The following is a 16,638-nucleotide window of genomic DNA, read 5'->3' as shown; positions in this document are numbered from 1 at the left end:
TTCTCTGGGTGCCGCCCATGCATTGATAGCCCTAGCCCCGCTCAGGACCCTTTCCAACTAGGTCAAGCTTGTAGCCTCGTAATTGCTGCTCATACTTGGGGTTGCTCAGAAATTTTGGCACCAAGTCCTGTTTCTGTTAGCGTCTGGTCGGAGATCCCGAGAGCGGCCATTTTGGGATTGCGAGGTGGGTATTAAACCAAACTTACGCTAGCCATCAATTTGAAGACAGCATTTTGGGCATCTTCAAATAGAGATATAACTTCTTGAAGAGTGTCGATCATGATAGTGTCCTGACTCACAGCCTTCGTCATCCGGGTGGTAAGGCTGTTCCGCAGCTGGTGGTCAATATTGAGCTCGGAAGGCGAGCCGGCAGCAAGGAAAGCATTATAAATTCTATACGCCTGAGCTATATTCTCACTCATAACGTCCATTGCGGCGATGTTGGGCTCCTCATGGGCAGCGCCCGTGCCCACCTTACAATTTCGTATGAACTTATCCACTTCTTGGTAGAAGGACAGATTTTCCTCGCAATATGTGTCTCGGCAGTGCTCGCAGAAGAGAAGCCGCACGGAAGGATCTTTCAGGATCTTGTCGAGTCGTTGCGTATTGGAATCCTTGAAGATACCGTTCCGCTGGAAACCAGCGCTGCCCCCCCTCTCCGAAGACCGTGTTGGTGGCCTTGAGCCATTAATGAGATCCTTAGCTTGCTGCGTTAATTGGTAGATAGCACGCTTTCTAGGCTGGAAGACATTGTTCCCGGGGCTGGGATTCTGGGAAGTATATGTCCCGTCCTCGGCAATACACTCTATTAGATTATAAGCCACGAAAAGAGTGGCAACCGCAACGGCTTCACGCTCTTCCATGATGGTCGAATAGTTCATTAACCAGTCGTTTATAGCCTTGCCGGTGAAGGTATCGCGGTGGGTCTTCCCGTTAAGCTTAAGCTCAGCAGTAATCTTGACCTTGGTGGTATTATCCCTGTATTCGTGCATCGAGCTTGAATCAGCAGCGGTCACACCCGACATAGCATCGCAGCTATCGGCACCGACGAGCCGGCGAAAGATGATCTCGAGGGTGCCTCGGTCATGGTGAAGTTTGTCAGTTTGCGAATCTCGTTCAAGGAGAACAAGCCGCGTCGCTCTGAGATGAGTAAGTTCTGATACCTGCTTCTGCTGAATGCCATTTCTCGCGCAGAAACGGCCCAATACAGTGATTCCCTTTGGTGTCAATTGCCAAACGGATCCCGCCATGGTATACACCTGCTGGTGTTTACCATCCGCCGATTCAACAAGCCGGGCTTCAACAAAGCGTTGGCAGATAGAGCGGGCCACATCCTTGGCCATTGAGAATGTGGTAGAAGTGGTTGTGGTGATAATGCGAGAGGAATCCTTAGGGTCGGGTAGATGGTTGGATTGGGAGAATTTGAGACACATCAGGTTGTTGATAGCTTCTTCGGAGAGGAAGGTGTACTCGACCTTGATGAACCGGACGCGGTGGGCCGAGAGGGGCAGCAGACTGACGATGAGGGTAGAGAAGATATCCTTAAAGTCCTGTTGGGTGACCGAGTCAGCCAATGGCCAATATCATAGCGAGGAATGAGGTTTCGAGAAGCGTCATGGCAGTGGCGGCCATCCTTATGCTTCGCCGCAGTATGACAGGCAGGCGTGTCAAAAGAGTAGAGAGCCATCGTACATACCTTGCTGAACGGTCGGCTATCGTCCGCCATGCGTAGCAAGCGCGACGATGCCTGATGCATTTTGATTGCGCAGGGAGAGTTGATAGGAGGCGGATGATTTGCCGGCACTGCTTGGAAGAACGAATTTGCTTTGCTGTATGAATTGCGCTAGACGGAAGAGACTGGCTTAGTCTATTGCTCGAACAATGGTGTTTCCCATGATCTAGGGCTCCGACGAGGTTCCAGAGCTGGTGAGCAGCCCCGTTGAACTGGCGAGGTCGTATAGCCGTAGGCTCCGAGATGGGCAGTAATGACCTTTTGGATATGATCGAGGGAGGCCGTAGCCAAAGCGGGAATGCCGCTCGACGAATAATATCTGAGTATAAAGACAGCAACGGTATGACGATGACCGTAAGGACATCTAATAACGTAGGCGGGATTGGGAGCAGAGCGGCACCGTCGGCTGAAGGAGCGAGTAGTACAGGATTGCGCTAGTGACAGCTACAGGATGGTTTAGATGAGAGATGCAGCTACATCTTTTAAGAGAAAACCCTCTGCAACTAGCCTCATTGCTTGTAGGTAGGGTCTTGCACCTTGACCCCCGCCTCATCTTATCGAGCATAGGGCTAGTAGCAAGGTTAGGGCATTATACCCCTAGAGCCACGCGGTCGCCACAAGAGACCTCGCATTGCCACTCTACAAGCTGGCGGGTGCCTCGCCCACTCATGCCCACCGGCTCCACAAACGATGAATGTAGGTAAACACTGTCGAAACGCTGCTTTGAAACAGTGGCAAACAGTAGATACTCTTCGTGGTTATGTTTGGAATCATGATCAGATTTAAAGTTTGGGAAGCTTAGTACAATTTGTCTCAGTGTTGCCATATCTGATGCTATGCCTGCTTCTCCAATACCTCATCGTGACATGTTTATATCCACTTAATTCGGTCCCTAACTCTATGCTCTGTCATGGCTTGTCACTGATTGGTCTATTCCTAATTCGACATAAGCCCAGGCCCCAGAGAAAACGCACAGGTTAGACAGGAAATACAGCGGACACAAACCGAGACCCACCTGACATTATATCATGGGAATGATTGGATACCATACTTCGCGATTGCATTCTGTATGAGCCTGAACCAGTCGCGAATCATAGTTGGGTCTTCGCATTTGGCCCTCCGATAGTCATATCTCCGCTGAAAATGCATCTTGAGATCTAGTTGCCGCTTAACGAAATTGATAGCCCAACGCTTGCCAACTGGTGACGCGTCGCGGTTAGCAAGTAGTCGATTCGCCATTTCTTCAACACCACGCAGTCGGGGAGGAAATCCTCACGAATCTAGGTTAAGAATTTGCTGAACTATCCCTTTAGTCGGCATAGCCCTTCAGCAGGTATCTCGCCCCACTTGCCCCCACGTACAGTATGGTTACAAGAGCTTGCCCAGTATAGGGTTAGAAGGCTTGTCACCCTCCTGTAATAGCTCGACTTTTATCGCAGGTAGATAAGTTCACAGATTTGTGACTACAGGGCTTATCTATATACATTTGATGCGTATTGCCTGATTAGCTAGACTCCCCTGTTGTGACCGCTCTGAAGGGCTATGCCGACTAAAGGGATAGCGATGCGGAGCTTCCAGCGGGTACCGGCATCAGGCGCGATTGCTATGATCTGTTAGTTGCTATAACAGCCTGGGGTGAGTTTGACGCGGCATCGGCTCTGGTCGGGTGTGATATGATCATGAAAGTCTATACCGACACCTTCACAGTCAGCATACAGGTCGCGGGGTCAATAGACTGAGATTGGTACAACCAGCCACATGCCATGGCAGTTGGTCAGTCTCGATAATAGACCCTTGAAGGCATCTCCTCGGCGCAGACAACGAATCAGAATTGAGATCGATATTTCGCTGTAGCAAAGATATGGACGGAAATGCGGAGATTGTCCTTGGATCCCCGGCGACCCGCACCAAATTCTCCGAATCCTTACGTTGATTAAGGGGACCTTCTCTTAGGACGAATCTTTCAAATGACAGTACTGTAAACTGTGGTCAAGCCCTTGACTAATATACGTTTGTGCGTTAATCCCTAAATGCAACATGATACGGCACTGGGGGATTAAACACGTCACCAAAGGCAGCGTGTAGCCAATAATGTCACCAGCACACAGGCCCAGAACTCGATTATCCTTCAGTTACTCAGTACTTACGTAGGTAATAATCCCCGCATCCCCGAACCACCGACAAGTTAAGCGAGCCATGGAAACAGTAACTTAGGTCAAGCGCTCTTGACCGGATGTAGATGCTCCTATCTTTTCTTACCCCTCCATTTAACATTGAGGCAGAGCTTGAAGGGTTTACAGTGTCAACCGAAATTACATGCATCTTACACGTGAGGAATAACAACACCTGGTGCTCCGTGTCGGCGCAAAGTATCGTCTGTAGCTTGAAGCATTCGGACCAATCCAGCCGATTCATCTCCTCCATGCCGTTGCCTCGAGGGACACGTCTGCAACTGGACGAATGGCAAGCCGATTGAGTCCCCATCGTGCTCATCGACATCCAGCTCCTGCTGTGGCACCATCCTGTCTTTGCCATAGCTTCTAGACGGCTACTACGGCAAATCTTGAGGCGCTTCTGATGGTGGGTTGAGTGTGTACTGTTGATAAGGTACACTCGCTCGGCGGGCTACAAAGTCGCTTGCGGGTACGCTCGGGATTGACATTGCCAATGGAGTGGTGGTGCTAAGCGACGTGCTCTCGTAAAATAAATATTACTGAAATATCGCCAACTTTGGCATGTACACGCACAATTTCTTTCAATATCCCATTGTAAGATACGATCCGAATTGCCTCTAGAAAACTGCGCTCGACCCAGAATGGCTAGCTATGACTACCCCAACGAGCTTACTCTTCCTGGCTGGTATCAAGGAGACAACCGGTATGAGGTAAGTCAACGCCTCCGGCAGTACGACTGAGGGCAGCTGCGTAACGGTCGTTCTGTTTCCACCCTCACTTACTTGTCAATTTGATTAATTCACCCTGGCCTTGTAACATCCGAAATTCCTTGTTTCGTTAATCGCTAAAGCCAAACCCACAGCTACTCTCGAACCAGACTCTGGATCCAGGTACGGAATACGCCACAGCATGATCGATGCTTCGTCTGTACTGATGAATTACATGAGCTTGTGTTGTAGGCACTCCTTATGAAATACATGCTCTCGGCCACTTCACAGTAAATAATAATCAATCCTTCTCATCACCTCAGCCCACATCGGACTACTCGTCCTCCGATCAGTACATCCTAAACCTCCTCCTCTCCCAGCCCAACAGCCCCCTCAATGCCACAAGCGAACACCCTTTTCAGTCTGGCTCTGCCACAAGCACGGAGAACACGGACAAACGGCCAAATCATAGCCTATCAGTCACGGCAGACAAGACTCCATCACCAGGGGGCCACAGCAGCATTAGCACCGGCGACGACACCAACATCGACAACATCAAGAACGAACACAGCGGTAGCGGGTTCGCCGACGTCAAACTCCGTTCAGCATCCCGCAAACCCAAGAGTCCTCGCAAAAAAATGGCGCCTTCCTTGCAGGCTCGTGAATGCCACAACGACGTCGAGAAGCCGTACCGCACACGCTTGAAACTGCGTTTTGAGAACTTGCTTGCCGTCTTGCAAGCGTCACGCACGAATGATGATGACCTGAGAGGAGCCAGAGCAACAGAGGTAGGATACGTCTTGAGCAGAGGCGAAGTTTTGGACACAGCGACACATCGTATCTTGGCATTAGAAAAGGAAAATGATAGGCTGTTCGAGGGTAAAACAACTAACCCATGGAGCGGCGGTAAGGTATATGTATTGAGCTTACTTAAAACAGCTGTCAACTCTAATCTACATAATGTCTTTACCCCTGAACAGGATATATAAACTGACAATTAAGTTTGGCTTTTGATAACGTATATGATAAGCATGCGGCACAGATAGGTTTGAGGCACAATTTCAAATTTCTTAGTATTTACACTTTAGAATCTGCTACGGTATCAGGCATAGGTTTTCTAATCCCGGCTCCACTCACAGATGGGTCAAAAAAGGCTATCTTTTTCTCCCCTTGATATACCATCAATCTAAGCTATTTCTACTATTTTGTATACATTCCATTTGCATCAATAACATCCTGACATCGTTCTTGCATTGTAGCTAGAAGGTGATCAGAGAAGGAAGCTTCAAGGGAATCCTAAGCCTCTTTAACTACAATCCGTAGCCGATCATATGACATCGTCTCTGGAAAGTGCACAGCGATAGTCCATCATCCTATTCCAAGCAGCTTCTATAGGGTTCAAATCGGACGACAAAGGAGGTCATTCTATAACTTCAATATCTCTCTCCCGTAGCTCTCTAATAGTTAGAGCCGTCTTATGGCCTGGGGCATTATTATGCATAAAATAAAGCTTAGTTCCCGGATAGAGACGAAGTCAGCCATCAACAATCGGGACAATATGCTGTTGGTAGGAATACTAATCAATACGGCCCCAATCCTTTTCCTGGAAGATACCTGGGGCCCGGGCCTATAAGCCCTGAAAAGCAGCCCCAAAACATCCAGCCATACTTCTTTTGTTCCCGTCCAATAATGCAGGTTGGGTCAAGCTCTTCGCCGGGCCTTCTTGTTATCCATATTGGCGTGTGCCTTCCGGCTGTAAGCCAAGTCTCATCGGACCATGAGATGGTCTTCCATTGATCTAGGAACCAGCCGACATGGGCCTCAGCAACGGCTAGCCGTTTCTGTTGATTTGCCTCTGTAATTAGTGACTTGCGCCGTGCAATATATCTCTTAAAGTCAGCACGGCTGAGGGCATGGCAGATAGCATACCAAGAGCAGCTGCAACCTAGTGCTTGTGGTAACCTTTGGCATGACATCCAGCGCGCTGCTTTGGAGCTACATACGAATGTGATGAGGCCATCAACCTAAGAACCGGTTAGCTAGGAGGGAAAGAAGGAAGGAAGGAAGGAAATTCTCTAGCCTGGGCTTCAGCCAGTAGGGAAGGGCGCCCTGACTGGCGGCGAGGGGTTTCAGAAGGCGCCGTAATAGCCCATTGGGCCTGCCATTTAGTTGTCTTTAGCTGCGAAGCAATTTCTGTATAGGCATCAGCGCTGCCCTCAAATCAAACAAATCAACTCCGGGGTCATATTTGAGAAATTTGGTAACCCTCAGTGCTGGATTTGTTGTTTGAAATATTTATTCAAACAATTCAAATATTTCAAATCTTACCGTCTACACCCTCCATGCTGCTATTTCCAATCTCCAACTGGACCTCGTCTCCCCCATCTGTTGTCGCCCCCCAGCTTCACAGCACCATGTCTGACCCAATTTTTGAGGCACCGCAACTTCTCCAATGTTACCGTCATCATCGAAAGCCTCTGCTTCGTCAACGTTAACTTGGCTAGGCTGAACGACCTCTCGCAATCAGTCGCCATCGCCGGTATCGCGAGTATATCAAGAGGCAACTGGCTTACCATCGGGAATTGTCCCTGGTGAACCATCCATCACTCGGTTGGCTCCTCAGTCTCTTGCGGCTCTAGCCGCAGATACCGCTCAGGCTTGCTTCCCATCACCGTAGTCTTCGCTGTCCTGCTCTTCACCCACTGCTTGAACATACTGTCTACCGGCGTTCTCTGCGGCACGCTTGGGGATGCTATAGTCTCAACAATTGCCCCTCGCTGCTCCTCCACCGGCCGGTTGCAACAGTACCAGCAATCCAGGTAGACTCCAAGCTTGATATAGTATTCATCGAGTTTCTGCCAGGCGGTGATGATGGAGTCTTAGATAACGTGGGTGATCCTTTCCCATGTCAACTCCCGATGATCCTGATGGCTTGCCTGATCCATCATCACATTGTCCCGAGCCACGACCTGGCAAAGAGCTTTACAAAGTTTGCATTGACTTTCATGGATGCATATCCATCTCGCAACCACTAAATCTAGCAGGAAGCTGCCGATTTCGGTCTGATCGCCCTCCGGCTAGCTCGACCTACGAGTTGGTATTCTCTCTAGCTACCTCGTCTAGAACAGCATGATAAAACAGCTTCCGATTCTCAAGGTGTTCCAGCAAGTATTCCATGCCTCTCATCACCTTCCAAAGCCGTCCATTACCTCACTCGCTGCCCCAGCCTTGCGTTCTCTTAGTTTGGAGATAGAATGGCTCAAGAATATGTTTAATATCTGCCAAAGGTCTCCAGTCATCCCCCTTCAACACGTCGGCCTCGGGAAGCCATTTCTCCACCGCTGGATGGACTAAGAACGTCTTGATGTCTCCTTGCTTGACGAGCGCTCGAGAGATCATGAGATAAGTGGAGATCAATTTTATTTCGTTGTTCATAACGACCTCTAGTTCTGCTGTCGACTCACTCGCCAGGAGATATTCTTGTGCTTGGTCATTCTCGCTTGAGATCCTCTTAAAGAGCTCACACCTCTGAGTGGAAGATCCGATGTACTTGACAACGTTGTGGGGCTTCCCCACCGGCCCTTTCTTTCTCCAGTATCGTAGATCATCCTCGTGGCGACCGAGGAAGTTGAAGACGTGATATTCGGCTACGAAGCCTCGAAATCTTCGCCGTAGAGGAAAACACGAGCAACCAGGTTTACCCATAGCAGCGCATGCGTCTGGCCCGAACGTCCGCCGGGCCCATCTCTGCGTCGAGATTTCTGCAAAAGTTCAGAAGACAGCTGTCGTTCGAAGATGCGTTATCCGACATCATTGTTCCAACTCGATCCTCTATCTTCCATTCACGCACAACTTGCCCAAGCGTCACCGCGAGATTTTCCCCGCTGTGACATCCGAGTTGGCGACGGAGTGCCAGAAGACACGACTGGTGCTTGCCCTGGCGGTCAAGAAAATGAGCTGTGACTGCCATGGCAGCGTGCCGATTGGGTGAGGTCCACAAGTCGAACCCTAGATGGAATCTGGTAAGGGCATCTGAGAGCTCCGGCTTGACATCATACTTTTTAGACTCGTACATGTTATCCAGCAAACGGCCCATCGATTGCCGGCTCTATGGTATCTGATCAGATAGGCGAGGGTCAAGTTGCCAGGCGAGTTGCTCAAAGAATGTATCGCTAAAGAAAGAAAAAGGAACATTGGTGTTGATCAGAAGTCCCAGGCTCAGTTCTCGGATCATCTTGACTCTGGCGCGCGGCACAGTACCGTACTGCAAGCGTCGTCGCTTAGGCCGTTCAGATTCATCGGTTGACAGATCTGGATCAGCTGCTTGACTGCTCTCGAAAATCCTGTGAGACCTGGCGTTGGTCAATAGTGCTCAAGCTCGCGACGTCACATTCACATACTTGCGGGGGTGGTCAGCTGCCGAACTCGTAGCAGCAGCGGCGAAGAACTCGGGCTGACCCTTCGCGTCGCACAAACGACAGGCCCAGTAAGGACTCAACGGACTATCGTTAGTGTCAACCTCAACGAGGAAAAAACCAATGGCGCTTGGTCCAGCTCTTCCGGCCCTTCGAGCCTTTCCGGGATAAGAGCTCTTCCAAAACATATCGTTTGTTCCTCCAAATCGCTCGTGGAAGATCTGCAACGGTAGGGTAGTCTGGCAATGCCGTATGCGTTGTCAGCTCGAATTGACTCGCCAAATTTCTCGGTGGTCAGAGAAAAGAAAAGGCAGAGGCTGGAGGCGAAGGAAGCATAATGTCATTGGATTCCATCGGGTTAGGCGTCGATCCATGAGGAATGGTACGCGCTGAGAGGTAAACAAACTGGCACTGACGCGGTTTGATGTCGCTAGGACGGGGCGTAAAAGTTAAAGAAGCTCCTTTCTCTTTAGCCAGTCTGACCGTGTTACTGGGGGGTAAGCTCACTAATGGAAGTCTTAATGGATGACTTTGATTGGCCTATCGCATAAATCTGAGGTGGGGAGCATCTATAGACAGAGTTAACTGGGGCTGGGTTTTCGATAGATTCATAATGCCCTTGCTTCACTGGAAAGATGAATTGGTCTGTGTTCGGGAGGAGTTTAACCTTCCTCTACAAACGAGCTGTAAGTGGCCTTTCACGGATGCCTGAGCAACTCAGTGGTTCATGTTCTCCTTGATGATGGCCATATTGATTAGGGAACTAGGGAACGGTATGGTTTAAAACGGTTAAGTGTAGTGAGGAATGGCCACGTTGAGGTGGTAGACCTTTGACTTACTTATCGGGCGGGACGACCGAGAGTCATGATGGTTTTGATCGAACCCCACTGTCCCGCTGTTCTCCATGCCAAAGAAATCATCTCTGGAAAGAGGCAAACAAATGACGCCGGACACAGGGCTGGAAAAGTCACAAGAGCTTACAATTCCACGCCGTAACAAATTGTGTGGGAGTGGTCCAATTGATATTGCCGAAGTGTATAAGACTTGGGCAATCCTTCAAGAGTTTAACTATGCGGCATGATCCGTGATTTACATATAGGACAGGTATCGTGGCGCCTAAAGAACCATTGACCGAAGCAACTCGAGTGAAAGACGTGACAGCATTGTAAATGACGGATTATATCCTTGTCCGCCATTGGCTCCAAACAAATTGCACTGAGAAGTAGTCAGAAAATGGGTTTGACATAGTATTAGACTTGCGTGCTCACCGGGCATTGAAACCGGATGCGGTGTTCACCACATCACTCATTTCGGCCTTCCACTGCCAATAAGTTCGTGCAGGGGAAATTTGGTCTAGCATCACCGGTTCAAAACTGTCGTCGCTGGACAGTCTCATGGTCCGAGGCCACTGGATCCTGTGTTGGATGCCCGTGGGATGTGAGAAGCCAAGAGCTTGATGTACCTCAGTATATATTACCAAAGTTATTACGAGGTAGAGAAACCCACATGACATGACATGTTAGTGCCAGGATGAAAATGGCGAGGAAGGTGAGCCCCAGTGGCAAGTCTGTGACTGGCGGCGAGTGATTGCCAGTCTCGTCGGATGCAACTGTAGGAATAACGGCTACCATATTGAAGATGGCTAGAAGTATTGTGTGGTTCGATTATATTCTAGGTTCAATAAATCTAATTACATGGCTGCTTAATTTGGTTCATTTATATACAGTATAGAGTGAACGTTTCCCTCACCTCATCCTCTCAATTTCAAGAAAAGAACATCTTCCACCCCTCCAGCTCATCCTTAGGGCCCTTCCACTCGCCCACTTTCAGCACACCCTCGGCCACGTTGTTGAGCCAAACTCTCTGGTTCATACGCCCGTGCCGGTGCTGCCCAGCGTGTCACCGACCTGCCCGCTCGTCGCGCCAGTCGCCGTATTGCATGTTGCGTACGCCGAGCGCCGCTGCCTCCATCACGTTGACGAGCGGGCGCATGACACCCGCCGATTGTGCTTCCCAGTATCCTCGGCACGAACTCGACGTCTGTGGTCTAGTCAGTGGTGGTATTTTTTGGACGGGGATGCGCTGGTGTTTGGGGTACGGGTGGTTGTTGGCCTTGGAGTAAGGGTCTTGTATACATTTGGCTGAAATATCGAGGTAGATTGGCGTCGGTATTCGTTATATCTGGCAGATCTGTGGCGTGATTCTTGTCATTTTAGCCCACCTGCACTTCACTAACCTTGAGGGACAAGGCGATGGAAACAAGTTCCATTCCCGAAATGACGCTAACACACACTCCCAACCTGTCACCTACACATCTTCATTGGATCGACTTTCTCGCGGCATCATCCTCATTCGCCTATAATAACGTCTCTGGGTAGTATTAATCTGCACCCGGTATGAGAATGGCCCCTACTTAGACAGAGCCTGGATCAAGAACTCTCAAGGGTAGGGTCGGCGGGCTTGTGAACTTTGTTCCAAAAACACCCCAAGAAAGTTTAATCACCTGTCACTTCACTTTGAGGGTGCAGGTGTTAGGCCACTAGAATACCCTCCGTCACTGGTGTCTACACCAAAGCCTCTTTCATGTAGCCATGGCTTTTCTTGCCCCTGACATCACTCAAAGGCCCGAGGCAGTTCTGTCCTTCCACCATCACGGCTCGCTCTTATCCAATAATGGACTCACCCGTAGCAGAATTCACCAGCATCATGGTCCTCATTTTGAGAAGATCCTGAGCCGGCTTCTCGTTCTTGGAATACTCATTGTCGCTGTCCACGTCCTTGGGCCACTTGTTCGTCTGCTTCCCCACGCCCCCGGCCATGCCGCCAGTCGCCTCAATCCGACTCATCATCGCATGCCCCCGATGAAGTTTTGAGATGTCAAAGTGCGACCAAGACCGTCGACAAGGTGTTCATCGAACGTGTGAGGGGCATTGACAGGAGGGGAACCTCCATGTGAAAATGGACGTCAGGTATCATGACATAGGGGTCATGAGGTCAGCCTGACCCTGCATAGACAGGAGATATGTCATAGATGATGGTATTGTATCATTGCCTGAACCTTTCTTATTACCTCGGCTTGTCAACAGCCCTAAACCATGAACGGATGAGACCCGCCCCCCATGTCGTCACCACTAGCATCGGGAGCGCTGGCCTTCTACCGCGTCTTACTCGATGTTACCCCGCGTTGCCCGAGTTTAGTAGGCGCCCAGGATTATTAACGGAAAATTTCTAAATTCAGGGCAATGCAAGTCTCTCTCTTCTCTCCCCAAATGTCTTGAAACGATACGAGGATCTCGATTCTGCACCCTACGTATCTCTTCATCCGCTTCAGTGTTAAATCTCGAAGCTTTAAACGATATTCTCCAAGATTGGAAGTACGCATGTGAACATGCTCTCACGACTAACACTGAAAGATAAAGCCATCGTGGCAAAATGACGCACTTTATCCCATGGCAATGAAGCGGGAGTTGTGGTAAACTGACATGGTTGCGACAGTTGTGAAGGTCCAGGTACAGATCTTCGCTGATTTAAGGATAGACACGAGGCGGTCACAATCGAACTAAGGGGTGACATAGGATAGGGCTGTCTCCCTATAAGAATGTTTTTAAACCCCACACGGGTCTAAGAAACACGTCCGGCCTTGATCACATCAACCACCAACCCTTCCATTTCCTTGCTCTAGTCCGCCCTTTAGTTTTAGATATCAGCCCAAAACCTACAGATGGAATCCTAGGATGAGGTAGATTCCAAGGTGCGCAGATACGTCCATTCGAAATTTTACTCGAAATAATTTATACGTTTCTTAGGCCAGGCAGCTTGATGATAATAGGATAGAGCGTCTCGAAGAGATATACGGAAAACCACCAACCCAAGATCTTCTCCACCACCAGTTGGACGTATGTACAAGCAGCATATAGCCCGCTCCGTGTATCGTTTGGTATGGATCCAGCTGACCTGAATATCGACTACAGGCTAGAAAGTACTTCGATTCTGGTGACTTGGCGCTGTCGCTGGCCCATAAGTCTTCTAATATAGGTAGAATCGGGACTGGGAGTCAGCATCCGCGTCGGGAACGGATATCTGGCCCATTTTCTCCCGTGCCAAACACCAGCAATGTTGATGAGAGCGCTAACCAGCCACGGTAAGATGGGAAGAATCGCGAGGTAAAGAATGAGAGCCTTCACCATGAGGTGGTGTGCCCCGAGAAAGGTAACGCGCAGGATGAGCCCGAGAATACCTAGGGAAGGAGCATATAGATGCTAGTGTCTTTGCGCATAAATAATAGGGTATGGATATAAACCGCAATGACCAATGTATTAAACGACTAATTATAACGAAACGATGATTTCTAACTATTAAACCGATTCGTGATTAGTGTATATGAGTATATAGATCACGGTATTATCCTACGCAGTGTAGACTATCACAACTCGTAATGGATAGACAATATAGTCAAGACCTTACCCGATACTGTCATGATAAATCTTGCTCAATAAAACTCCTATGGACTGTAAGCTATCAATAGACAGCTACCATTAAATTGATGGCTTCAATCTTTTGTCCATGTACTCCTAGTCCTCTCACCCCATGCCTACCTTTCAGTTTCCCAATCGGGACGGCTATAAGAATAATCTTCGCGGTATTCTCTGCCGACCTGCTTTTCATGCTGGGCATGCACCATAAGCTATCAAATAAGTAATGTGTGGCTTTTCTACATGGTCTATTCTGAAAGCTTCTCAACATTATAGCCCTTATAAGGTATATCTCAACGCCCACATTTGCTTGGAATACACAAGATTATTTCATGAAAGCAGCCGAGTGGTGTGCCAAGTGGCTCTAGAAAGGACCAGGTCGTGTGTAGGGCTTTCTCTTCGACTCGCTACAGGAAGGACATACATAATGCCCCGATTGTATCCAAAGCCCATTCATACCAATACGAAGATTGTAGTCTTGTTAGTCCTTCTCCAGATAATCAGTCAAACCACAACGTAGCTGTTTATACCAATCAGCCTTTGGGTTGTTGTTTATATTGCGCAGTAGTGCTGGGTGAAAATATATTTTGTAAAACTTGGTTATTCATTATTAAGCTGAGAGTTATTCTCGGGCATATTACTCTAGATGATAGTATCTAGGACTTTCAGACTAACCGTCTGAATATTGAAGGGAAGGGGGATTCCCGGATTTTCCAACATGGGTAACCTACAATGAAGTCACAAGGAAACTGCGTGTTATTCCTATCACTGATGTGTGTTGTAAGCAATCCAGGATTGGCAAAGTATTGCTGGTTAGTGTTGAAAGAATTGATCGTCCCCCCTCAACTTCATGACCAAGGTTCAAGATTAAAGCTAAAGCTTGATGTCCTAAAATTCAAATCGTAGGACTGTCATCTAGGACTCTAGGAGTCTAGGACTCAAGTCCTAGGAAGAATTAGTCGAAGATATATGGCCTCAAAGGTCCTTCGACTGCAAGGAGAAAATAATAACAAATCAGTTGTTAACTGCACTCGGCATCCCTGCGTGGTCTAACAACATGACATCGAAAAATGACTTTTGCCAACATGATCATTCAGATTAATTGTAATCTTCAACAGGAGTAACGTCGGGGCCTCGGGCTCTCTCTTCAGGTTCTCTCTCACTGTCGACCGTCAAACGGATTGAGTTCCATCACAAGTTAGCAAAAGCGATGGCCGCCTTCGTCGCAACTCCGACCCTTCAACAGCAACAGTTCACCGTTCACCGATCACCGTTCACCGATAAACACCGGTAGCACTCAACCCGTCACTAGGAATGTTTAGGTTTAGGTTTCGGTGAGCTCTATCACAAGAGGCCGTAATTCCTTGCTAATGAAATTTCAAGCCTAAAAATATACTTTGTGATTTGCAGCCGGTCATGTGCGAATACAAGATTAGTGGATATGGGTTGCATGGCGTCTCGGGGGTTATGCGCAAGGATGGCGCTCCCTGCGACGCGTTCTACCCCATAGCGGCCAAAGGATTGTGTCAAACCTGTGGCGAGCATGTAATTTGTTCGTGGCCGTCGTTATCTCGAAACGGAGACTGCAAGTCTAGCTTAAAATGTAGCAGATCTTTGCCCTGGCCCTCCCGACGGCAGTTATGGACGAAGCTGACCAAAACTCATCGAGGCGGCAGGTCAGCTGCATAATCAGCGGGGTATACAGGTTGAGCCACCGTGGCAAGAGTTTCAGTGAACCGACGACTGCGCCTGAGGGTAATACATAGGCTATATCTTCCAGGCGGAGTGCTGGTGGCAGTGGTGCGATATGTAGCGGTGAGAATGGGGAGTGCCGGACTGCAGTGAAGTATTGTTGAGCTGGAATCCGGCGTCTAGGCTCTGAGTATTACTACTTTCCTCGCTAATGTCGGGTAGAGGAAGCCCTTGGGTGATTATACTGTGAAGGCCCACGTTGTTATACTCCATCTCGACAACATCCTTGTGAAACATAACACTGATGCTTGAGGAGTTGGGGTTGGAGGGAAGGATCGAGGAGAGCAAGCTGATTGAGATATATCCAGTGTTGTAGTCAACTGATGATGATGGGGTCGAGACGTTGGAGGGACTGGAGCAGGAGACGGTGCTTGCCAAGGATTCGCAGTTGTTGGATAAGGGGACGTGTTGTTGGCTGTAGTCGGGGAGGAAGTTGTAGTAGTCGCTAGGAAACGTTGATCCACGAGGGCTAGGAATGGCATCGCTACTAGTACCGAGGTTGTCGTTGAATGTCGACGTTGATGAGAAACTCTCGAGCAACGAGAGCTGGGGTGAATTCAGACCTGGAGCCGAGTAAAGTGATGAGATTATTTGCACTCTCATATTCTCCTTGAGTCGCATCAGCTCTTCCTCGAGCGCCCTATTGCGGTTCAATAGCTCTTGGACGGTCTGGTCGCAGCTTTGGCTCAGCTTGAGCGCCGCTAACTCGCGGCCCAACCGCTCGATGTGCTCCTTGGTGCGGGCACGGATGGCCCTCTGGGCTTCTCGATCTTTGGCTCTCTTTCGGGCGAGTTGGGAGGGAGTAAGGGTAGAAATTCTTCGGGTGCCTGAATAATTTTGTGTTAGCACAAGGAGTAAATTGACTCGACTCGCATTATTTCTATGTACTATAATCTGCCGCAGATCTATGACATGAGAACAATGAAGCAAGACTAACAATATATAAAGGGAAAGCGCAACATACCCTTTCGCTTAGGCTTGGCAGGCTCTGCTGAAGGTGATGGGGTCATGTTTGCTGGGTTTAATGAGGCGGGAGAGGTAGGTCGACTACTACAGTAAAGATTGTCTGCAGGCGGGACCAGAGGGGTTAAATATACTCGATTTTTAGGTTAGCGACTCTCTTCTCCAACTTGTCAAGCTACTTACCAGTGAAAGGAGCCCAGAATTTTAACACACCCCAGAGACCCTTCCTTTAACTTCTTTCTTCAGCACAAAGGGACTGCCTTCGAGCGAAAAATCCAGGGGGCTTAAAGTGAGCTGTCGAAACGTCCTCCGCGCAATTCTATTGGACGCCACCTTTACCGTTCGCCCGGTGTAACGCTATAACGTGCATGATAAGCGAATGTCACAGTTGCCACGTTGTGTATTTTACATAATGGGGCGTGC

At 49.0% G+C, this 16,638-nt stretch overlaps 6 protein-coding genes across 6 annotated transcripts; 1 reads left to right on the top strand and 5 right to left on the bottom strand.

Moving 5' to 3' along the window:
* Positions 1-31: 31 nt before the first annotated feature.
* On the bottom strand, positions 32-1,756 carry FOXG_07329 (uncharacterized protein; the record flags this gene model as incomplete). Its single annotated transcript, XM_018385924.1, has 3 exons — positions 32-127; positions 207-1,550; positions 1,697-1,756. 3 exons carry the CDS (start codon positions 1,754-1,756, stop codon positions 32-34), a joined length of 1,500 nt encoding a protein of 499 aa, XP_018244701.1.
* Positions 1,757-4,055: 2,299 nt separating this feature from the next.
* Positions 4,056-4,253, bottom strand: FOXG_19748 (uncharacterized protein; the record flags this gene model as incomplete). The annotated part of the gene is made up of 1 exon (XM_018400013.1): positions 4,056-4,253. The coding sequence occupies one exon, from the start codon at positions 4,251-4,253 to the stop codon at positions 4,056-4,058; it is 198 nt and encodes a 65-aa protein (XP_018244700.1).
* A 294-nt stretch (positions 4,254-4,547) lies between these two features.
* On the top strand, positions 4,548-5,602 carry FOXG_07328 (uncharacterized protein; the record flags this gene model as incomplete). The annotated part of the gene is made up of 3 exons (XM_018385923.1): positions 4,548-4,616; positions 4,757-4,796; positions 4,866-5,602. 3 exons carry the CDS (start codon positions 4,548-4,550, stop codon positions 5,600-5,602), a joined length of 846 nt encoding a protein of 281 aa, XP_018244699.1.
* Positions 5,603-10,792: 5,190 nt separating this feature from the next.
* On the bottom strand, positions 10,793-10,900 carry FOXG_19747 (uncharacterized protein; the record flags this gene model as incomplete). The annotated part of the gene is made up of 1 exon (XM_018400012.1): positions 10,793-10,900. One exon carries the CDS (start codon positions 10,898-10,900, stop codon positions 10,793-10,795), a length of 108 nt encoding a protein of 35 aa, XP_018244698.1.
* A 27-nt stretch (positions 10,901-10,927) lies between these two features.
* Positions 10,928-11,874, bottom strand: FOXG_19746 (uncharacterized protein; the record flags this gene model as incomplete). The annotated part of the gene is made up of 2 exons (XM_018400011.1): positions 10,928-11,068; positions 11,728-11,874. The coding sequence occupies 2 exons, from the start codon at positions 11,872-11,874 to the stop codon at positions 10,928-10,930; spliced, it is 288 nt and encodes a 95-aa protein (XP_018244697.1).
* Positions 11,875-15,267: 3,393 nt separating this feature from the next.
* Positions 15,268-16,262, bottom strand: FOXG_07325 (uncharacterized protein; the record flags this gene model as incomplete). The annotated part of the gene is made up of 2 exons (XM_018385922.1): positions 15,268-16,079; positions 16,217-16,262. 2 exons carry the CDS (start codon positions 16,260-16,262, stop codon positions 15,268-15,270), a joined length of 858 nt encoding a protein of 285 aa, XP_018244696.1.
* Between the last annotated feature and the right edge of the window lie 376 nt (positions 16,263-16,638).

The sequence above is a fragment of the Fusarium oxysporum genome, chromosome 6 (genome assembly GCF_000149955.1).
Source record: "Fusarium oxysporum f. sp. lycopersici 4287 chromosome 6, whole genome shotgun sequence".
In the NCBI taxonomy this organism is placed as follows: domain Eukaryota; kingdom Fungi; phylum Ascomycota; class Sordariomycetes; order Hypocreales; family Nectriaceae; genus Fusarium; species Fusarium oxysporum.
The sequence above is the reverse complement of the archived record's forward strand: the minus strand, read 5'-3'. Positions and strand labels throughout refer to the sequence as shown.